The 24,901-nt window shown below is 42.2% G+C and overlaps 1 protein-coding gene across 1 annotated transcript in view; it reads right to left on the bottom strand.

Annotated features, from left to right (window-relative positions):
- Window positions 1–24,901, bottom strand: part of gig (TSC complex subunit tuberin) — a 686,003-nt gene that overhangs the window by 5,526 nt on the left and 655,576 nt on the right. The window contains exon 28 of the mRNA XM_080266862.1: window positions 9,662–9,835. Within this exon, the coding sequence (XP_080122988.1) occupies window positions 9,662–9,835 (174 nt within the window). The remainder of the gene's footprint in view (window positions 1–9,661; window positions 9,836–24,901) is intronic.

Genomic DNA, 24,901 nt, shown 5'->3' with positions numbered 1-24,901 from the left:
TAGCAGTGAAGAACAACATTAGTGTGGAAAATGTGGAACTGGGAGAAGGTAAGGCTGAAGTGATAAATATGAAACTAGAAACTGGAGAGAACAGCAAGAGAGACATTGCAGTGGTATACGTACCCCCTACGGCAAGGGCATGGAAGGATGATGTATGTCAGGAGATGTTATCAGACATGGTTAGCTATCTCAAGAAAGTGATTGAGAAAAACAGTAACATAATTATGATAGGAGATTTTAACTGTAAAGAGGTGAACTGGGAGGAATGGGACTCGGGGAGCAATGAAGATTCCTTGGGCACTATATTGTTAAATATTGCAATGAGTAATGTTATGACCCAATGGGTCAAAGAAGAGACTAGATTCAAAGGAGACGACACGCCAACAAGATTAGATTTACTACTAACTAAAGAACCTGATACAGTTGAAAATATAAAATACCAGTGTCCTACAGAAAAAAGTGATCATGTGGTCACTGAGTTCCAGATGACAAAAGGGAACATGGTGCCAAGAGATAAGCTTTATAGGCAGGGATGATACAACTTTGGGAAAGCAAACTTTGCATGACTGAGGAAATTTTTCAAAAATGTGGATTCGAGAGAATACAGAGAAACAAGAGAGACACAGAGGAAGTGGGATATCTTTCTAGACCTCTATAATTCGGGAATGGAGAAACATGTTCCAAGAGTAAGTGGGAAACAAAATAGGAAGAAGGATTGGTTTAATAGCAGGTGTATAATAGCAAAAAAGGAGAGGGACATGGCATGGAACAAATGGAGAAAGAAAGGTAATAATAAATCAAAGGAAGAATATAAAAGAACTAGAAATGAATATACAAGAATACACAGAGAGGAAGAAAGGAACTTTGAAAAAGATAAAATTGACAAATGTAAGGAAGAACACAAATTGTTTTATAGATTTGTTAATGGCAAATTGAAACAAAAGGAAGGAATCACCCAACTGAAAGTAGAAGGAGAGGTCTACAAAGATGCAGCAATGCAAGCTGAAATAATGAACAAATGTTTCCAATCAGTTTTCACTAACGAAAGGGATTTTGTGGAGGGGGATGGAATGACTAGAAATGTAGTGATAAAAGACATAAAAGTGGAAGTGCAGGAAGTGTATAAATTTCTGGAAACTCAAGACGTAAGGAAAGCCCCAGGACCAGATGGAATCTCTACCTGGGTACTGAAAAAATGCAGAGAATAACTGGCAGATAAGATTCACAGTTGATTGCGTGTTCCCTGGAAGAAGGGAAAGTGCCTCAGGAATGGAAGAGAGCCAATGTGGTACCAATATATAAAGGAGGAAACAAGGAAGAACTCCTGAATTATAGGCCAGTGTCCCTGACCAGAGTGGTTGCAAAATTGTGTGGGAGAATCTTGAAACCCAGATGGATGAAATATCTGGAGGAGATGAATATACTGGCTGAGAGTCAGTTTGGATTCAGAAGTGGAAGGTCATGTGTTTCCAACTTGTTGAGCTTTTACTCAAGAGCGACTGATGTGCTACAGTAGAGAGACAGCTGGGTGGACTGTGTGTATCTAGATTTGGAGAAAGCCTTCGACAATGTATCCCACATCGACTAATGTGGAAATTGGAACACATAGGAGGACTGAAGGGAAACGTCCTGGAATGGATGAGAGACTTCTTGAGAGACAGACAAATGAGGACAGTAATAAAGGACAAGACGTCCTGATGGAGGGAAGTAACAAGTGGAGTCCCACAGGGCTTGGTGTTGGCGCCAGTAATAGTCCTGATTTACGTAAATGATATGGCAGACGGAATCAACAGTTATGTAAGTCTGTTTGCTGATGATGCAAAGATCTTGAGGAGAGTAGAAGTTGAGGAAGACTGTAAAATACTGCAGGAAGACTTGAATAGGATCCAACATTGGAGCCAGATGTGGGAAATGAAATTTAATGCAAAAAAAATGTAAAATATTGGAAATGGGTAAGAGTGCCAAAAGGCCATCACTGAACTACATGATGGGTAATGAACCAATCACAAAAGTGAGAGAAGAGAAAGATTTGGGAGTGCTGGTCCAGGATAGATTGTCACTGGAAAAACACATCAACAAGACAGTTAGAGAGACGTACAATCTCTTGACTACCATACAAGTGGCATTCCATTACATGGATCAGGAAATGAAGAAAAATTTGATAGTGGCTATGATCTGCCCCAGGTTGGAATATGCAGCAGTAGTGTGGTCCCCACACAAGAAAACGATATAAATATGATTGAGAGAATACAAAGAATAGCAACCAAGATGGTCCCCAGCCTGGCAGATCTGTCTTACGGAAAGAGGCTGGAAAAACTGGACCTGCCTTTCCTAGAAGAAAGGAGAGAGAGGGGCAACATGATTGCAGTGTTCAGGGTCATGATGGGACTAGATAAAACTGATAAAAAGGATCTGTTCGTATGGGATGGGAGAGTAACAAGAGGACACGGAATGAAACTAAAAAAGCCAAGTTGTTGGAAGGATATCAAGAAATATAGCTTTCCATATAGATGCATAGACCTGTGGAACAGCCTGGACAAAGAGATCGTCCAGTCTAAAAACTTAAACAAGTTCAAAGCAAAATTTGACTCGATGAGAAAAAGAGATGGGACCCCACGAGCATAGCTCATTTCCTGTATATCACAACTAGGTAAATACACACACACACACACACACACACACACACACACACACACACTCGTGCAAGAGTTTTTCCTAATGCAACATGTGAGGGAAACCACCAGAAAAAGAGGACTCGATGTACCTTCAATGCTAGATCTCATATATACTAGGCAAGAAAATGATATTAACAGTTTAATATATCACCCTCCACTCGGCAAAAGCGATCATGCAGTACTAAATTGCTACTTCAGGATAGCATATGACATAGTTAACAGCAATGAAAGTTACAAAAAGAGTCTAAACTATAAAAAGGGAAATTATCATGACCTAAAGAAGTATTTCTTAGAAGTTGATTGGGAAAATGAGCTCAGAGGACAAGATTTAAATGCTATATATAAAAAATTCTGTGAATTTTAAGAAATACGAATCCAGAAGTACATCCCACAGCACAAAGAAGCAGATAAGAAAATACAGAAATGGTTCAATACAGAATGTAAAAAATCAAAAGAAAGAAGAGATTTGTTGTGGAATAGATACAGACGACGCAATATTGAAAGGGCATATAATAATTACAAACAGGCAAGAAACGATTATACAAGAATAAGGAGGGAAGCCCAAAAACAGTTTGAGGAGGATATCATAGATAAAAGTAGTGATCAACCAAAGCTATTTTACAGCTACATCAGAAGTAAAACCAAAGTAAAAGATATAATACAATCCATTAAGGACAAGGGAATCACCTATACACAAGAGATAGATATCTGTGAAGCACTAAATAAGAATTTCCAATCAGAGTTTACAGAAGAAAAAAATTTTGAGAGGGACTATGTGGAACATGCATGCCCACACATACTACCAGATATACAAATACCACAAAAAGTAATACAGGAGGAGTTGAGTAAATTAGACAGAGGAAAAGCAAATGGTCCTGATGAAATTTCATGTTGAGTGCTACGAGAATGTGCAAAGGAGTTAAGTAAACCATTATTTTTAATTTTCAAGAAATCCTTGAGTCAAGGTAAACTATCTGATATTTGGAAGAAAGCAAATATTGTCCCCTTATTCAAGAAAGGGAATAGACAAAATCCACTCAACTACCGACCAGTATCACTGACCAGTGTTGTAAGCAAGGTATTAGAAAAGCTTATAAGAAAAGCTTGGGTACATCATCTAGAAGAACACAATATGATAACAGAGAGACAGTTTGGTTTCAGAAAAGGAAAATCATGTGTTACTAATCTGTTGAGCTACTATGACAGAGTAACAGACACAATACAGGAAAAAGAAGGATGGGTGGACAGCATCTATTTAGATTTAAAGAAAGCATTTGACACAGTACCACACCAAAGACTTTTATGGAAACTGTGCCATCAAGGAGGAATTCGAGGCAAACTGTTTTGTTGGATGCAAGATTTTCTCATAAAAAGAGAAATGAGAACAGTACTAAGGGGAAACTACTCATCATGGAAAGAAGTGACTAGTGGAGTACCACAGGGCTCAGTGCTGGCATCAATCATATTTTTCGTGTATATAAATGATATAGACAGTAACACTGGAAATGAAAGCAATCTAAATATGTTTGCAGATGATGCAAAAATACAACGGAGAATTACTAACACAGACTCTTGTAAAGAGCTAAAAGAAGAATTAAATAAACTTCATGAATGGAGTAGTACATGGCAAATGGAATTCAATGTGGACAAGTGTCATGTAATCAAGTTTGGTAAAAGTCGAAAAAGACCTGATTGGGATTATACGTAAGGAAATAAAACCCTACACACATCAGAAAGAGAGAAGGACCTAGGTGTGATTATCAATAACAGACTATCTCCGGCTGACCACATCAGTGAGAAGGTACGGAACATGTACACACTGCTTGCAAATATGAGAATAGCATTCACATACATAAATAAGGACATGCTAAGAAGGATAATATCATTCATCAGACCAACCCTGGAGTATGCATCAGTAGTCTGGAGTCCTCATCTCAAAAAACACAATGACAAGATTGAAAAAGTTCAAAGGGCCACTACAAGATGGATACCAAGCTTAAGGGATCTAAGCTACGAAGAAAGACTAAATAAACTGAATCTACCAACACTACAGGAGAGAAGGAAAAGAGGTGACATGATAATGCTATATAAATGCATATCAGAGAAGGAGAAAATAGACATAAATGATTACTTAATATATGGGGAAGTATCAGCATGGGGACACTGCAAAAAACTGCCTAAGAAGAGAGGTGATAAAGACATGAGGAAATTCAGTTTCCCAAACAGAGCAATTGATCAGTGGAATGCACTACCGAATGAAATAGTGTGTGCCAAAACAATTCACAAATTTAAGGATATGTACGATAAATATGGGTTAAGACATGGGACAGTACGAGCTTGACTCATTCCTGTAAAGATACAATTAGGTAAGCAATTAGGTAAGAACACACACACACACACACACACACACACACACACACACACACACACACACACACACACACACACAGTGTGTTCTCTGGAAGAGGGGGAAAGTGCCTCAGGAATGGAAGAGGGCAAATGTGGTACCAATTTATATGGGAGGAAACATGGAAGAACCCCTGAATTACAAACCAGTGTCCCCGGCCAGCATGGTTGCAAAATTGTGCGAGAGAATCCTGAAAGATAGATGGATAAAGTATCTGGAAGAGATGAATATTTTGGCTGATAGTCAGTTTGGAATCAGAAGTGGAAGGACGTGTGTTTCCAACTTGTTGAGCTTTTACTCAAGCGCGATTGACGTGCTACAGGAGAGAGATGGTTGGGTGGATTGTGTGTATTTAGATTTGGAGAAAGCCTTTGACAAGGTACCCCATAAATAACTACTGTGGAAATTGCAGCATATAGGAGGACTGAAGGGAAACCTCCTGCAGTGAATGAGAGACTTTTTGAGAGACAGACAAATGAGGACAGTAATAAAGGACAGGATGTCTGGATGGAGGAAAGTAACAAGTGGAGTCCCTCAGGGCTTGGTGTTAGTGCCAGTAATGTTCCTGATCTAAATGATATGGTAGATGAAATAAACAGGTATGCAAGACTGTTTGCTGAATATGCAAAAATCTTGAGGAAAGTAGAAGAAGAGGAAGAGTGTAAAATGCTGCATGAGGATCTGGATAAGATATATGATTGGAGGCAGATGTGGGAAATGAAATTCAACACAAAAAAATGTAAAATACTGGAAATGGGTAAAAGTACCAAGAGGTCATCACTGAATTATCTGAAGGGTAATGAACCAACCACAAAAGCGAGAGAACAGACAGACTTGGGAGTGCTGGTCCAGGATAGTTTGTCACCTGAAAAACACATTTTCAAGACAGTTAGAGAGACATATACACTCTTGACTAACATAAGAGTAGCATTTCATTACATGGATGAGGAGATGATGAAAAAATTGATAGTGGTCATGATCTGCCCCAGGTTGGAATATGCAGCAGTAGTGTGGTCCCCACACAATGAGAGAATACAAAGAACAGCAACCAAGATGGTCCCCAGCCTGGCAGATCTGTCAGACAGAGAGAGGCTGGAAAAGCTGGATTTGCCTTCCTTAGAGGAAAGGAGAGAGAGGGGCGACTTGATTCCTGTGTTCAGGGCCATGATGGGAAAAGATTAAACTGACTGAGAAGATCTGTTTATATGGGATATGAGAGTAACAAGAGGACACAGAATGAAACTGAAGAAGCCAAGTTGTTTGAAGGATATCAAGAAAAAAAGCTTTCCTTATAGATGCATAGACCTGTGGAATAGCCTGGCCACAGAGATCGTCCACTCTAAAAACTTACACGAGTTTAAAGCAAAATTTGACTCACTGAGAAACAGAGACGGGACCCCACGAGTGTAGCTCATTTCCTGTACATCACAACTGGGTAAATACAACTAGGTAAATACGCACACACAGCACATCTCTCCTCCCCCCTCTGTGTTACAGCTGGATCCTTAGGAAACTGTGCCTGAAGATTGGCCAAGGATATGTATTTTACCTCTTTTATACAAGCAAAAGTGATATGTACAGAAATGCAATGACTGGAAGCATTGCAAAACATACTGTACATGATACCATATCAGTGAGGAGCAGGGAGGTTTTAGGTAGGGTAGGTGGTAGGTAGACCAATATTTGCTAAAAAGAATGTGAGTGAAAATTTTTCAAGAAAGGGGAGGGATCTGTCTGTGTATTTGGTGATCCAGATGAAGGAATATGACAGCTGAGAGATGCTTTGAAGCAAGAGTTCCACATCAGTGCAGAGTTTTGACCAAAGGAGTAGGATATGTGTGAAAATTGGAAGGATGGTGGATGAATGGTCTGTGATACAGGTAAGGTTGCATCAATAATGCATTGCCGCCATGGCTATTCACTGTCTATGGTTATTCTGGTAAAAGGGGTATATGTAAGTACTGGGAAAAAAAGTGTAATGCAAGCTGGGGTAGTCAAAGACTGAGAAGCAAACCAGTTGTTGGCAGCTGATACAGCACTGGCTGCAGATGCTACAAAGAAACATCAGTTGTAAGTACCAGATTTTCATAGAGTCTGTGAAATTACGAAACATAGGTAATGGAAGAGAGCAGGGTAATGAGATGCAGGAGAGACTTAGCTCACTCACTATATACCTACCTATAACTAGACACCATAATCCCATAAAGGGTGGCCATTTGTCTTTGAGCTAGTTGTTTTGTGGGAAGGAGCACTAACCCTCTGCCAACCTACTTGCTGACAAGTAGGGAACACGTATGAGTTGGAATATGGTTACCAAACAGTGCTGTAAATGGTTTCCTGGCTTACAGGAAACCATTTGGCTTGATGCTCAGTGTAAAGCCACTGAAGAAGAAGGAAGAGTAATAAAAAGAGACAGGAAAGATGGGAAAAACAGGAAGAGAGAGGGCAGACATAGAAAATGAGTGATAAAGGTGAATGGGGAAGTAGGTAACACTACATCGAGTGAGTGGATGATGGTTGCCACCACCTACCACCTAACTGACATGAAAGACAAATGGGGAAGAACCGGATGAAGTGAAATGTTTTAGGTATCTGGGGTTGGATACAGCATCAAATGAAATTCATGAACCTAAAGTAATCCACAGGATAAAAGAAAGGACGTAAGTATTAGTGTCACTGAGAAGTGTGTGTGTGGAAAGAAAGATCAGTGTCAGTTCACACAAAAATGAGCAAGTGTGAAAGTATAACTGAGCTGATTGTGCTGTATGGATGCAAGGCACAATCCCTAAATGCTAGGGATTAGAAGATGTTGAAAGTGTTGGAAATGAAGTACAGTAAAACCTCACTATAACGGACTAATTGAGACCCAAGCCATTCCGAAAAATGCGAAATTCCAAATAAAAGCGACTTCAGGACTTCTCCCTGCTAACCCACACTTTTTCCAATATATGACATTAGTCAGGATTGCACCAACTGTTTTTAAACTGTTTTCACTACCAACGCAGTACTGTACTCTATTATACATTCATTCCAATAATCAAATGGTGTAATATATATAATAATACTGTACTGTACACTGAAAAACATCTTTTATTTACCTTATTGTGGTGAACACAGCTGAAGTGGTCAGGCAGTCCGGACAGCATCTGGCTTTCTCGGACTTTTTCCGACATATATGAATTTAGTCTGGTAGCTCCTTGATTCTGATAAAAGTGAATTCCGGTCTATTGAAGTCTGTTATATCGAGGTTTAACAGTACAGTTCCCATATTCTATGTGTGGGATAACATTATTTTGACAGCAGGAGAAATAATACTGAAAGAGGGAAGTGTTGAAGCAATTGGGGGAGGCGGTGGCTGAATCGGTAGAGAAGCGGCCTGCAGTCCTGATGGACCCAGGTTCGAATCCCGGCTGGGGCAGGGAACAGTTTAAGGATTTGAATTTCATAAAAGCAGACTTTCCTGATCTACCAGATGACCCGCCGACATGTCATAAAAGTACCCCCGCTAATACCAGTACACCAGTCCTGTATGAGACAGCCCTAGCATGTATTCAGTATGGACGGTGGTTGTTAGCGCCGAAGTGGTGACATGTAGAGAGGTGTATGGTATGTAGGAGGACTACTGGGCCTTGAAAGCAGGCTGTGAAGCCTATGCCCAGAGTCGGACAAAAAAAAAAAAAAAAAAAAAAAAAAAAAAAAAAGTAGTATGATGGAATGGGCAGGTTAGAATGTGTTTAAGTGGTATATCCAAATGGAAACAATGGGTGATGAAACCGATGAAGAACCTCAACACATCAGAGGCAGAGGAAGTAAGAGGAAGGGGGAGGCTGAGAAGGTGGAAGGTGGTGTGTAATAGGGGTCTGATCATACGCACAGGTGAGAGGTATGCATGAAACATTGTGAACTGAAATAAAAAGGTTTATGGGAAAAAGACCCAGTCAATAACCTGTAACAAGCTAGAAGTGGAGCAACTCAGACAAACCATAAAATCAGTGGGGCCTGGCTATAGATAGCTGAATACTGCTTTTTGTACAGACCATTACATATAACAGGTAAGGCTGAATGCAAATGAACACAACTGCTTTCCCCTGTTCTGAGTACCACCCTCCTGGAGAACATATCAACTTTTTTTTTTTTTTAAATAAATAAATAAAAGTAACCATGGCTCAGTTGTAGTGGCCGTGGCTTAGTGGGTTAGGGCACTCTGATTGAAGGGTCGGAGGTTCGAGTCCACCCAAGGGTCATTGGTAAACATCAGGAAAGGCATCTGGTCATAAAGTGCTACACATTCCAAACCAAAGTCCTCTACCCAGGAGCAACACCTTAGCCCTTATCGAAAAAGGTGGCATGGTGTTAAAAAAATATATATATCTCCCTACGTGTCAACAAGTGGGTTGGTGGAGGGTTAGTGCCCCTCTCCGTAAAACAAATAACTCAAAGACAAATGGCCACCCCTTACAAGATTATGGCGTCTGGCAATAGATAGAGATAGATAGAAAAAATAAAAAAATAAAATACGCTACGGGTTGATATTTAAACACACAATTAACCCTGACAGGAAATGGCACAAATTATTTACATCCGCATGCAGGGCCAGCTGCCGCACCAGGATAGGCAGGTTAGTATCAGAGACCAGCCGAGGAGTGCTGCCACCTCCAACGAATTCTTGCAGCTCTGGTCGACATAACAGACCCACGCTGTTAGTTGAGTGGTCCACCTGGACAATCTCTACAATGGTGTGGTTGAACTGGCCCTGAAAAGGTAAAAGATACATACAGTAAATAGTACAGATCGAATGAAAGGCTGAGATTTGAGGTTGACAAAAAAATAAAACAAGCTTGTTTTATTCAATTACCAGTACAGTACCTGTAAATTCAATTGTCACCTCAGGGTAACACTGGAGCTACATACAGTATATTAGAGAAATGAACAGCTACTTCACAATTTTCAAATACAGTATTTCCCAACTAGCCTCCTCAGATTTTTTGATACACTGAATTTATATTTCTAATTCTCCTGAAGGTGATCCATGATGCAATTCACACTGTAAAAATTTAAGTATCTGTCAAGTGACAGTGGAGAAAATCTGGGGGAAGACAAATAAGATGGCCAAGGTAAATGAGGAAGGATTAAAGCATAGTATGGATGAATAACTATTCAATGCTGTACAGTACATTGGTTTTATGATGGCAGTGAGGCATGTGTAAGAGTAAGGGGTGTCAAAACATGTGATTCAGTATCTATGATGAGTGGGACTGGAGTGTAACATGTCGCCATGGCTATTCAGCTGTTGTTTAACCCCAGTCCACCTGGTTGAGGAAACTTGTTAACCACAGGTAAGCTAAGGCCCCTATGGGGCCATCCCATAGGTTCCTTACACTGGTGATATTGTATTTGTGTCTGAGTGTGGCCTGTGCTATGCAAAGCTCCATTATGTGTGTTATGTTGTTTGGGCCTATTCTACAAATGGGGCACATGTCATATGTCACTCTGCCCAACTCAAACCTAAGCTGGTAACTAAGATAGGTTGAGAGGTGTCCTGATTTCAGTCTAACTGAATGTACTCAGTCAACTCATCTATGGTACATCTAATGAATGAATGCCAGAAGGAGGGCTTGTAATAAAGTGTTCCGACTGAGGCATTGTGCTGCCCTCACTATGAAATGAGTATTGTATTAAGGTGTTACTTTACTGCTAATGCTAGAATGTCTAGAATGTCTGGAGGTGCAATGTTGTTGAAGAGGGTCTGGTTCTGTTTCTGTGGTGACTGCCTTATATGCCTAGATGTGTTGTCAGGCTCAGTCATGTATTGACTGGGGTTGTGTGTGTTAGCGGAGGCTGCTACGTATAAGTGTGTGCCTCTCATATCAAGATATCTCTAACAGGGAGGACTTGAGTTTCCAAGTGTAAAAGAGCTGTGGAAATAGTTTTAGTGCAGCCAGTGACAATACATAGGGCATTCTGTATGGTCTGCAGGGTCTTGTAGTGGGCTTTATACAGAATGGGGAGCCCACACCAAAAACACACAGGACATCACTGACATCTATCTATCTATCTATCTATCTGTAGCCCGACACCCTAATCCCGCAAAGGGTGGCCGCAGACAAAACGCCTCCAAGTCGCTCTGTCACCTACCATTTGACTACCCTCCCCCCAACTCACCCCCCCTCCCTCATATACCTCTCAACTCCATCCCTCCACCTCATCCTCAGTCTACCTCTCCCTCTCCCTCCCTCCACCTCACCTACATACACCCTCTTAGTCAGTCTTTCATTCTCTTTTCTCTTCACATGTCCAAACCACCTCAGTGTTTTTCTCCTAATCTTCTCAACCACATCCACATCCACCCCACAGCGTTCCTTCACTTCTTCATTCGTCAACTTGTCCCTCCATGTCACTCCACATGCTCCTCTCAAGTAACTCATTTCCACTGCTCTCACTCTTGACTTGTTCCCCTCTTGCAAGGTCCATGCCTCACTTCCATACGTCAGGGTAGGGATCACAATACTATCATGCAGTGACTTCTTAACTTCCATATTCACCTCCTTATTTCTCATCACTGCTTTCAGTGTACCAACAACCTTCCTTCCCTGCTGTACCCTTTCACACACTTCATCCCCCAAAGTTCCATCCTTACTCATCACACTACCCAAGTACTTGAATGCACTCACATTCTCCATATCCTCACCATCCAACCTCACTGCACACTCTGTGACTTCATTCCTCTCAAACACCATAACTTTACTTTTGTTTACATTAACTTTCAGATTCCTCCTCCTACACACTGTCCCAAATTCATTCACCAAACCTTGCAACTCCCACTCATCTTCACTCAACAGTAATGTATCATCAGCAAACAGCAACACCGGAAGCTTCCAAATCTCACCCTCATTCATTAGAGCCACCCCCACATCCACTGCCCTACCCTGCACCTCCTTTACAACCCCATCCATGTATATATTAAACAGCCATGGAGACATCACACAACCCTGTTTCAGTCCCACAATGAGATCAAAGAACTCACTCAGCTCACCATCCACTCGCACCGTAACCCTAGCTCCCTCGTACATACTCTTCACAGCACTCAATAATTTTCCCTCCACTCCATATATTCTTAATACCTTCCACATACCTTGCCTATCTATTCTGTCATAAGCTTTCTCCAAGTCCATGAAGGCAGCATACACTTTCCTTCCCTTCTCTAGATACTTCTCCACTAAACATCTTGGAACAAATATCTGAGCTACACACCCTTTTCCATTCCTAAATCCCCCTTGTTCTTCTCCAATTAGCTCCTCTGTCATATGCCTAACCCTATCAATGAGTATTCTACCATATATTTTACCAGTCACACTAAGTAGGCAAATACCCCTATGGTTACCACATACTTCTCTCTCTCCTTTTCCTTTGTATAAAGGAACAATTATACCTGATTTCCAGTCCTCTGGAACCCTTCCCTCTTCCCAAGCCAATCTACACAACTTCCATATCCACTCCACAACAATCTCACCCCCATACCTAAGCATTTCACCACACACTCCATCAATTCCTGGGGCCTTTTCCAACTTAATATTCTTCATCGCTTCCACTACTTCCGCCCTACTGATCTCTTCCTCCCTCCTCTCATCTCTTCTTCTCCCAGCCATTCCCCAACCACTTATACTCGCACTGCTCTCACTCTCCACATTCAACAGATCCTCAAAGTGCTCCTTCCATCTCCTCAGTTTCTCTCTCTTCTCCACCAACAATCTATTATTCCTATCTTTCACTCCCCTACTATTTCCCCTTTCACACTGCCTTACTTTCTTTACCTCCTTCCAAAACAATTTCTTACTCTCCCTCCATTTCACAATCAGATTCCTCCCAAACTCCTCATCCACTTTCTTTTTACTCTCCTTCACCAGTCTCTTAACCTCCCTTCTCCTGCTCACATATACCTCTCTCTTCTCTCTCTCATCTTCTCCCCTACCTCTACTCGCTAACCATTCACTATATGCCTTCTTCTTTTGTTCCACAGCTCGTTTCACCTCATCATTCCACCATGCTGTCCCTTGCACACCCTTGCATCTCCTCCTCACTCCACAAACCGCCTCACACGCTGCGCCTATCTCTTCCGTGAATATCTTACATACGTCTTCCACCCCTTCCATCTGCTCTAGCTCATACCTTCCCAGTCTTTCTTCCATTATGCTCTTATACTCTGTCATTTTCTCACTATCTTGCAATTTCTCCACTCTTCTCACAGGAGTTGCTTCCTCCTGTCTTCCCCTTCGTCTCCTCAACCACTTTCTTTGCAGCTCTACCTTGGCCATCACTAAGTGATGGTCCGAGACTCCATTCCCCCACCCTCTCCACACTCTTGCATCCAACACTTGTCTTCTCATTCGCTCATCCACACACACGTAGTCTATCATTGCCTTTCGTTCAACAAGTTCACCATCCATCCTCCTCATTACTCTCCAAGTATACCGGTGGATCATCTTATGCCGAAAGTAGGTGTTGGCTATTGTCAACCCCTTACAAGCACAGATGTCCACCAAAGCACTTCCATTCCCATCTACGTCAGCTGGCACACCCCACTGACCAACCACTCCATCCACTCATACATTCCCAACTTTGCCATTCACGTCTCCAATCAACAGCACTCTCTCGCTCCTCTCAAACTTGTCCATACATGCTTCTACACTCGCCCAAAACTCATCTTTCACTCTTGCCACTCGATCCTCTGTCGGGGCATACACACATACAATTGCCCACGCTTGTATACCTACTTTCATCCTCACCCATACAATCCTTGCACCCACTGTTCCATACTCTCTTATATTCTCCTTCCACTTCTTGCTTATCATCAGACATACTCTCTCTCTTGCCCACTCATTTTCATTGACTCCCGCACATATACCTAAACCATATTCCCATTCTCTCACCCTTTCACCTTACCATTTAGTTTCAGTCAATCCACATATATTCACTTTTGCATCCTCAAGCACCTGAACAATCTCTCTCTCTTTCACTTCATCATTCACTTCTCTCACATTCCACGTTCCCACCCTAAGAATGTCCTTCGTCCGTTCCTTAGTTGTCAACGTATGGTCCGTCCGGGTCCGAGGCGCTTTGTTCGCTTTTTTAGTTAGTTCTTTTTATGGGGTGGGGCACTAACCCACCACCAACCCTTTTAATCGCCTCGTATGACAAGCAGGGATACTGGGGGAGTATTCTTGAAACCCTCCTACCCCCAGGGGAGGTAGTGTGTTTCTTTTTGTTTGCCAAAGTCTGTTCCTGTAAGTGCACTGCTTGCACTGAGTCTGGCAGTGCACTGCCTCTTAATGTCTTGTATGTGTTCCTTGATGGTGAATCCAGTGTCATATGTCATACTGTATCGTTCATATCAAATCACTGTTTATAAAGGCTTCAACATGCTTGTATGCACTGACCTTGGTCCTTAATGGCAGCTCCCAATGCTGCTTGATATCTGGCATTCTCCCTGTTCAGTCCCTTATCCCTGAGGTCATACTCTATGACCTCATCCCAGATCTTTTTTTTTATTTTGGTCTGCCTCTCACAACTCTACCCCTAACATTCACACTTCTCAACTTCTGTCATCCTCCAACCTCTCAGCATGTCCATCTCATTCTACACATTTCTCATCTCTACAATACATTCCAGTCCCATCCTTCCTTTCAACTCTTTAATTGGAATCCCAGCCAACCCAGGCCTCTCATTCCAGAATATGTGTTTTTTTCTTCAGGTACACTTAGTCATCTAGTCATATTGGCAATGTCGGAGCAAGTTCAGCGAGAAATGATTCGGCAATGTCGCGCCTTCAGTTAGGAATAGATGAGACAGTTTGGCTAATCAAATAAAAAATAATCAGAAAAGCCATGTTCTGATATTAATCCAATCTATATCTACCTAACTTAGGCCTAACCTAACATTAACCTACCATAACACCATACTTTGTGTGGGAGGATGATGAAGGTGCAACATTGCCAAGTCTTTTCTTGAGGCACTCGATCCAACATTGCTAATATGACTGGATGACCAAGTATACCAGGAAAAATTTTTTGCTTCCAGGATGCCCTACACATCCACCTAATCACTTCTACATCTGTACATTTGAGGGCCTATGAATATCCACTTTTACTGCCCAGGTCTCATTACCATACAGCACTATACTCATACAGCATGCCACATATTGGAGTGGGTCTAGTTTCCAGTTTGATAAATACAGTACAACTGCTTATGAGGGTCTTGTCCCAGATGACTGACTGAAGAGTGTGAGTGTAAATGTGTACAGGTGGATGGGTGATGTCTCGGAAGAAGAAATTATAGACATAAAACTTCTGGACCAGATAATGAAGGTAATGGAGAGAGTCCTAGAAGGTATGATGAGGGGAAGAGTGAATATTGATGAAATGCAGTTTAGGTTAATGCCAGGCAAAGGGTTGCTGATGCCATATTCATTGTGTGACAGCTTCAGGAAAAATGTACTGGAAAAAATAGGCAGCTGCATTTCATTTTTGTTGATTCTGAGAAAGCCTTTGACAGAATCCCTAGGGATGTGGTGAAGTGGGCAGTAAGAAAGCCTGGGATTAGGGAGTGGCTCTTTTAGCACAGAGGGAGAGCTCTCTCAATGTAAGGAGAGGCAACAGCTGCATGAACTTCCTGTAGCCACTTCTTACCTTAGTCAAAAAGCCTAGATCCAGCCCCACCTCCAGCACATAACATGTCCCCCAAAACAACAGAATCTTCCACATACTCAAAAGACTTTCCAGCAAGATAAAACCTTTCATGTGTCACAGACTATACATGCTCTCCCCAACACACCATACATGAAATAAGCATTTTTTTTTTTTTTTTTTTTTTTTTTTTTTTTTTTTTTAATGCATGGAAGACAGAACCAAAGGCCAGAAGCCCATTAGACTGCTCCCTCCAAGAAAAGACAAAAACAAGAGAGAGACAAATTCAAGCTACTACATTTCTTATTTCACCCACGTACCACAAACACTGCACAACACGGAACTACTTCCCACACCTTTATGGCCAACTGCACATGGCCACATTGTCTCTGCTTTGACAGTACCAACACCAGACCTACATATCATCATTGTTTTTTTTTATCCGCATTATACTCTCAAACCCTTGTGCCCCATGCCATCTCTCCATTTCCAAAACCTTTCCTCCAGATCCTTTTTATTCTCTGCAATCAATACCAAGTCATCAGCAAATGACATTATCCATGGTAGATCATTTCTGAAGTTTTGTGAGAGAGCTTCAATCACCATGACAAACAACAAGGGGCTCAAGACTGGCCCCTGATGCACGTCAACATTCATGGAAAACTCATCACTCAAATCTCCAATCTCTCTCACCTGGGTATGAGCACCCACATACATATGGTAGTCCCTCATTTACCCGGACACTCAGTATCTGGACGCAGGACCTCGGCTCTATGAAACCACTATCTGAAGTTACTTGCTATTATCCGGATGTAAAAGTTCCCGAGAAAACTGGCCAGCCAGCCAACACATTCAAACATTCGGTATTGTGATCGCTGGGCTCAAGCCGTGAGCGGGAAGTAGTCCGTAACCCACAACCAGAGCTAAAGTGTCTGTCCGCCCCTGTACTGAATGGTCAAAGCTGCACACTCATCCGATCACTCACAACAAACCTCCAGCACCCAAGTAATAAGACTGTAGCTCACAAGCGGTGTCAAAACGTCTGTAACGTCGGTACACATCCCCACTGAATGTCCAATATCACGTGGCCACCCAGCTAAGTCTTTCCCAACTGCCACCACCATCAAACACAGACCACAAGCCATGAGAACATGTTCAGGGACAGCGACCGCCTGCCTCTCTATCGAACGTCATAAGTCCCCCGGTCAATGTGAGTTGTGTTTCTGTATGGCCACTCGACATCCAACAGACCGCAAGCCACGAGTAAATGTACAGTAAAAGCGCCCGTCTGCCTGTTGACAGAAAGGGGAGAATCCTGCCCACAGCCTCGCTTCTCCCCCCCTCCTGTCCCTCCGCCATACCCTCCCGGCTCCACCCTCACTCCCTCAGTTCCTACCTTCCTCTGTGGTGATAACACTGACTCGTGAGTTTTCAAAGTTTTTTGCTATTTATTCAACTACTACTGGTCGTATCAAAATTCCGTTTTTTGCTATTTATTCAGCAACTATTGGCCAAATCAAAATTCTGCAAAATCCACAAGAATGCTCAAGAAATTCTGCATCTAGACATATGCTTAACTCTCGGAAGGTGCCAGCAAAATTTTGCACTAGGACGATGGGAAGTTATTTGACGGTAAGTTTTACTCCTGAACACTTTATTCTCACTGCATTTCTCTACTTTTACTTATCAGTTTTGTGTGTTTTCATTAGCTTATCTTATAGTATAAACACCAACGAAGATAATGATATAACATTTATACCAACCTAGCCAATTTCCGGTGGTATATTTGGCCGTGAAATTTTTTTTGAGCACCTGAAGCAATAACTCGTCACAGATAACTGATTTTCAAACTGTCTTCAGGTTTTTTATGGATTTTTGCTAGTTGTTCATTGTTTTCTTGATGTTTAGTATTAATATGGATAATCCTATGTGTGTTCTGATGTCTCAGTATGGCAGGATGACTGGAAAACAGAGCCAAAACAAGGAGAGGTACTGTACATACAGTGGTGTATAGGTCAGGTGTTTTTTGGTTTCCAGTGTTTTTTGTTCAGTTTTTTTAATGGTTTTCTTGGTGTTTGGCATTACTTTGGATATTCCTATGTGTGTTTTAATATCTAAATATGGCAGATTGACCTGAAAACAGTGCCAAAATTAGGAAGGGTACTGTACATACAGTAGTGTTTAGGTCAGGTGTTCTTTGGTTTTCAATGATTTTTGTTCATGGTTTTCTTCGTGTTTAGCATTACTTTCGATATTCCTATGTGTGTTTTGATGTCTCGATATGGCAGATTGACCTGCAAACAGTGCCAAAATTAGGAGGGGTACTGTACATACAGTGGTGTATGAGCAGGGTGTTTTTTGGTTTTCATTTTTTTTTTTTTCCATGGTTTACTTGGTGTTGAAAATTATTTTGGACAATCCTATATATGTTTTGATGTCAAAATATGGCAGAATGACCAGAAAACACTGCCAAAATAAGGAGGGGTACTGTACATACAGTATTGTTTACATAGGGTGTTTATGGTTTTCAGTGTGTTTTCTGCATGGTTTTCTTGGTGTTTAGCATTACTTTGGATATTCCTTTGTGTGTTTTGATGACTAAATATGCCTGAATGACCAGAAAGCACTGCCAAATTCAGCATAGGTGCAAATAGGTTATGTATAGGTTGGAGGTTGGGTATAGGTAGGGTCTGGGTATAGGTAGGGTCTGGGTATGGTAGGGGAATAGTGTTCATTATCTGGATGCTGCCACTATCCGGACATGCCTTTGTCTCTATTATGTCCGGATAAATGAGGGATTACTGTACCCATAACCACTCTAACCAGCCACTTCCTGATCCCAAGCTCTGTCACTGCCCACTTCACCACCTCCCTAGAGATTCTGTCAAAGGCCTTCTCCAAATCAACAAAAATTAAGTCAGCTGCTGATTTTTTCCTAAATAATTTTCCTAAAGTTGTTGCATAATGAATATGGAATCAGTGACCCTCTGTCTAACATAAATCCAAACTGCATCTCCTCAATATTCACAATTTCCCTTATCATACCTTCTAGGACTCTCTCAACTGCCTTCATTATCTGGTCCAGAAGTTTTATGTCTATAATTTCCTCTTCCAAGACACCACCCTTCCCCCTGTACACATTTACAATCATACTCTTCAGTCAGTCATCCGGGACAACACACTCATAAATAATTGTAATTACCAAATTGGACACTAAACCCACTCCAACATCTCCTGAGACCTTCAGCATTTCAGCAGTCAACCCAGAAACACCTACTGTCTTCTCAGACTGCATCCAGCCTACTGCCCTGCTCACAGTAACATCATCATTCAAAGGCTAAGAGCCAAACACTGGATCTGCTGACTTGCTGATTCCAAGAATCTTAGTGGAGGGTGTGTGTAGCACATGTACTCTATTAGGTGTGTTGTTAGGGAGAGTATCTTTGTTCGTATTTGCTGCCGCTGACAAGTGAGGTGATGGATTTAGCGGTGAGCAACCGTCAGCATGTTGTCCGACCCACGCTGAAAGTGCGTTGTCTTGTTACAGTGTGCACGCTGTCTGTCATGTGGTGTGAGGTTGTTATAATGTTTTTCACATATCAAGCAAGGTCTGTAGGCATAGTATGAGAATGTCATGCACATCCAGGCTGATGAGTGTTGATGAAAATATGAGGTCCTGTGTAGCTCCACTGGGAAAGTTTTGTGTTCGTGAGGATGTGCTAGTCCAGCAGATAAGCAGCTGGTAAGCTGGTACATGGTGCTGTTCTTTGTATCTGTGTTGTAGAATCTGGTGATCATTTTACATCAGGGGCAGCATCAAAGGCATTACTAAAGTCTATTGTTGTAAGAAGTGTATGTTGTGCAGGTTGTGCATAGTCGATGTCATCAGATGCATGCCGTAGGAGGTTGGTTAGTAAGGTGTCTCTGGAATGTAGTGCTCTAGAGTCATGTTGTGAGGGGGCAAGGGATACATGAGGCATGACCTTGTTAAGAATTTGGCACTTGGTAATCTTGATGGTGTGCTGAATAGTGTTATGGGTTTGTACAATGGAAGGTGTGTTGGGTCCCAGCTGGTCTACAAGCAGCAATGATTGTTTGACATTCCCAGATGCTGGGAATGATACAATGTACAAATAATTTGCTAGTTACTGATGTTTGTGAAAGTCAAGATGCAGAATGGTCCTAACTGTTTTGGGTGTACACTGCTGATGCCATCCAGCCCTGTGCTTGCGGAATTCTTGTTTTCGCGCATGTCTGTTCTGAAGTGAAGGAGATTACACTGACTGAGAGGAATGGACTGCCTATGCACAAAAGTCTTTCTCACATGCAGTGCATATTGGCGTAACGTGACTTATATCTGCATAGTGGTCCACAAGTGTGTCTGCATGTTCTTTGTATGAATGAAAGTGCTTGTGTTGGTAGTGATGGCAACATGGGTCTTATGGGTGCTTCTTTGTGATCTAGTAATGCTGTTAACTAAGTGTTTTATAGGGCCAAGAGGGGTCTGTGGAGTGTCTCATTGTTGTCAAAAAGGCTTTCCAGTTTTCCATTTACTTTGTATTAATTTTACTGTTAATTTTGTTGTTTAATTATTGGAGCATTATGATGGTGTCTTTTGTGTGCAGGAGACAGATGTGTCTGAAGGAGTCATGTTGTTCGATAAAGCTACAATTTTTAGCATAAAGTTTGAGTTGCAGTGTGTCCTGCTGCCTCGTGGAATATGGTGCTTGTCTACATTAAGTATGATGCTAAACTTCCTACTGTTACTGTCAATGTTAATGATGGGTGTGTTGTTTAGTATGCTGAAATGGTTACCTGTTTTTTCAGTAAATTCAGCCCAGTATGCTTTCTTTTAGCCTAAACAAATGATGTGTGACTGCTCTGGTTTGTATTCTTGTGGAGATTATGAGAAAGGAAGGTGATCTAAAGAGAGTGTGGGTTCTGTCCGGCAGGTCGTGGTGTATGAAAGTATGGGCAAACAGCAGGTGGTAGTGTATGAAATATGGGCAAACAGACAGTGAAGCATGGGGAGAAGGGAGAGCAGAGTGCTTGATGTGGGATGTGGGTGTATTATAAGGTGTTACTAAAACAATACAAATTCTTGAATTGTACTGCAATGTTTAGACCTCAGTGGTTGTTCTGGTTGTGTTCATACCAACCAGTGTTTTTAGTGCTAAAGTTCCCAGCAGTGACAGAATTAGGTGTCTATATTACGGGGAGGAGCTGAGAGTTGAACTGAACTAGTACAGCACGGGAGGTGTTGGGGGGAAAACAAACGTTAAGACTGTTGTTTTCTGTTTGTGACCAGAGTTTACACTGAGTGGCTGATGTGTCTGTTGTCATTTTTTTTTTTTTGAGTTTTACGCCAGGTCCCCCTTTTTTTGAATAAGGGCTAAGGCGTTGCCCCTGGGTAGAGGACTTTGGTTTGGAGCGTGTAGCATTTTATGACCGGATGCCCTTCCTGATATCTACCAATGACTCTTGGGTAGATTCAATCCTCCGACCCTTCGGTCAGAGCGGAGCGCTTTATCCAACTGAGCCAAGACAAATTTGTGATTGTAAGTGATTAGGCCACCTCCATGGCTATTAGTTCTGTCTGTGCAAATGTGTGAATAGTATCCAATGTGTGTATTGCATTTGTGAGAAGAGTCTTAAATTTGTTGTCCTTTGGAGCAGAAGCCATTGGCTGTGAACTGTAGGAGGTTTATGCTGTGTATCTCAAGCAGTGTACATCTAGTGTGGATCTGAAGTGTACAGGGTCTTTTCAGAAAGTAACTGACCTTATGTGTCAAAAAAATAGCTAGCTAGCCTGTTGAGCTAGGACACTAATCCCCCTCAAAGTAGGCCCCTTCTGACTTGGCACATGTAGCCCAGCATTCTTTCCACTGCCTGAAACATTTTTCCAAGAACTGGTTTTCATAATCTCCTGACGTGCTTCGTCGCATTTGTCACGATCTCCTCTTTGATGATTGTTGCTTAAGACATGCTGGAGTGTGCAAATTGCAATACAGACTTTCTGAAGACTGTTATCATCAGAGATGACACTTGAGTGTACGGGTATGACCCAGAAACCAAAGAACAGTCGTCTCAGTTGAAGTATGCAAGGTTGCCTCAGCCAAAAAAGAGCACGACAGGTCTGCAGCAAGGTCAAATGCACTCACATGTTGACAGTTTTTTTCCACTACTGTGTTGTTGTGCATCACAAAGAAGCACCAGATGGTCACACTGTCAACAAACATTACTACCTTGATGTTTCCATTGTCTTCGTGACACAGCTCGGTGGAAGTGACCAGGTCTTTGGAAAGCAGGAAGTTGGAAACTGCATCATGGCAATGGCCCTGCCCATTCTTCTCGACTGATTCAGAAATTTTTGGCCAAGCACATCCCACAGGTTCAGCAGGCTCCCTACTCACCAGACATAGTGCTTGCCATGTCTGGTGAGTAGGGAGCCTGCTGGACCTGCTCAAAACTCCGCTCAAGGGTTCCCGATTTGAGACAAGAGAAGAGATCATGACGAATGTGACAAAGCACCTGAAGGAAATACCGAAAACCAACAAAGAAAAATGTTTCAGATAAAGAATGCTGGGCTACGTGTGTCAAGTCAGAAAGGACCTACCTACTTGGAGGGGGATTAGTGTCCTTGCTCAACAGGTTAGCTTTTTTTTTTTTTTTTTTTTTTTTTTTTTTTTTTTTTAAATAAGACTATGGTAGGATATTATCTGATCAGACCTCATAGGTGTGGCATTTATGTGCTGGGGATGAGTTGTGGTGGCAGGGTTCTGTGAGTAAGAGGTTGCTAGAGGGGGTGCAGACACTGTGTTTGGTGTAACACGATGAATGTTTGTGTAGGTGTTGCACCTGTCACATTGTGTACAGTGGCCCTTCTGATTATGTGGGTTCCAATTACAATTTCCTCCATTTACATGGAGAAATAAGCCCCACCCTGATTCCTGTTATGCAGGATAGAATCTGGTTTGCATGGGGAAATCCCAGATTTTGGTCCCCCTAAAACATGGGGGGAACAACTTTGAGGGGTTCAAGGTCTAGCCTCATCCCTTGAGGGGTTAGAGGCACCATTCAATCCCCCTCCTCTAGCCCCTCAGCCTTGGATATACCCCTCCCTGACACCCAAGCACCACTTCATCTCCTGCCATGGTAAGACTATCTATCTATCTTTCTATCGCCAGACTCCTTAATCCCGTAAGGGGTGGCCACAAACAAATCACCTCCATGTCACCCTGTCCCCCTCCATTTCATTTGGACCTTGATTCTGACCACCACCAAGTGGTGGTCAGAAAGTCCACTCCCCCAACCTCTATATACTCTTGCATCCATTACACACCCTCTCATCCTGTCATCTACACACACATAATCAATCACTGCCTTCCATTCATTCAGTTCACTACCCACCGTTCTCATCTCCTGCCACCTATACCAATGGATCACTTTTCCCTGATGAGGGTATTGGCTATCACCAACCTCCTCCAAGCACAAATGTCCACTAAAGCACTGCCATTCTCATTTATCTCTGCAGGCACATCCCACTCACCAACTACTCCATCCACCTTCACATTCCAAACTTTTCCATTCATGTCTCCAATGAAAAACACTCTCTTATTCCTTTCAAACATTTCTATCCATCCTTCCACATTTGTCCAGAACTCATCTCTCACTATGCTTGCACGATCTTGTGTTGGCGCATACATGCACACAATCACCCACATTGGTAAGTGATCACCACTTATTTACAGCTTTGTACACTCTAATTAATCTTTTCTTATGCCCAGTGATGTTCCTACAGGTTGTATGTTTACTATAATAAATATTAGATATGACTGGGGGAGGGGGGAAGAGGGTTCAAAAATTTTTAAAAGGGCCAAAAGGGGGACTTTTGGAAAATTTTTGGATTTTGCCACATCAATTAGTGTCATAACATGGGTTTCTATGGTACCATCTGTGCGTTTCAATTTCCATGGAAAAATTCAATGATACATTGGTCGTGTGATGTGATGTTGTTTGGTATTTGTATGTGCAATGTATGTGTTGTGAAGCCATTCTCTGCAAGAACTGCATTGAACAGATACATGCATTTATTTTTGTGCTGCATAAGGAGTAAACTGGGCAAGTATACCATGCCTGGTGCCCACTATTGTTCTCAAGCGTCTCAAGCAAGTGTGAGGAGGGGGGAAAATGACTGCTGAAGAACCAGTTCTCTTTGTGTGAAAATGGTGTAGGGAGCAGCTGTCCCCACACAGGAGATAGTGCCCTGCCAGGCTGCCCAAGATTCTCCTCACAGGATACAGTGTGGGTTGGGGAGGTTTGGCTCCCAGACTTGAGACTGCAATTGTTCCTCCTTGTCTGATGTGCAAAGCCCCACCTCAGGTAGGCTCCCCTCCAGCAGCTGGCTATGTAGCTGAGCACAACACAGGATAACTGTACTTTGGTAAGGGAGACAGAAGAGAAAGAAGAGAAAGAGATGTGACAGATTTTTTTTTTTTTTTTTTTTTTTTTTTAAATGCATTCAACTCTGGGAATTAGCTAAACAGCCTGTCCCCTGTGGCCCAGTGGTCCTCCTATGTACTTCATATCCACATGTCACCATTTGGCACTAACACCCACCATCCACAGTGAACACATACTGGGGCTGTCTCAGATAGAACTGGTGTATTGGTCATAGCGGGGGTATTTTTATGAAGTCATTGGCTCTTACGACAGATCAGCAAAACCTCTCTCTCTCTCCTATGTATTTCACATCCACATGTCACATTTGGCACTAACACCCACCATCTACAGTGAACACATACTGAGGCTGTCTAAGATGGGACTGGTGTATTGGTATTAGTGGGGGTATTTTTATGAAGTCATTGGCTCTTACGATAGATCAGCAAAACTCTCTCTATCTCTCTCTCTAGTCAGATGCCATAATCCTGTAAGGGGTGGCAATTTGTCTTTGAGTCACAGGCTTTATGGGAAGAGGCACTAACCCTTCACCAACCCACTTGCTGACATGTGGGGAACATATGTGGGTTGGTTATATGATTACCACCCACTGCTGTAATGGTTTCCTGGCTTGCAGGAAATTGTTCCCTGCCCCAGCCTGGATTCAAACCTGGGTCGACTGCATGTTATCTCTCTACCAA

Source organism: Coenobita brevimanus, chromosome 22 (assembly GCF_032717465.1).
Source record: "Coenobita brevimanus isolate Jiangsu-jjx chromosome 22, ASM3271746v2, whole genome shotgun sequence".
NCBI lineage: Eukaryota > Metazoa > Arthropoda > Malacostraca > Decapoda > Coenobitidae > Coenobita > Coenobita brevimanus.
Note: the sequence above shows the minus strand (reverse complement) of the source record. Positions and strands in the feature narration are given on the sequence as shown.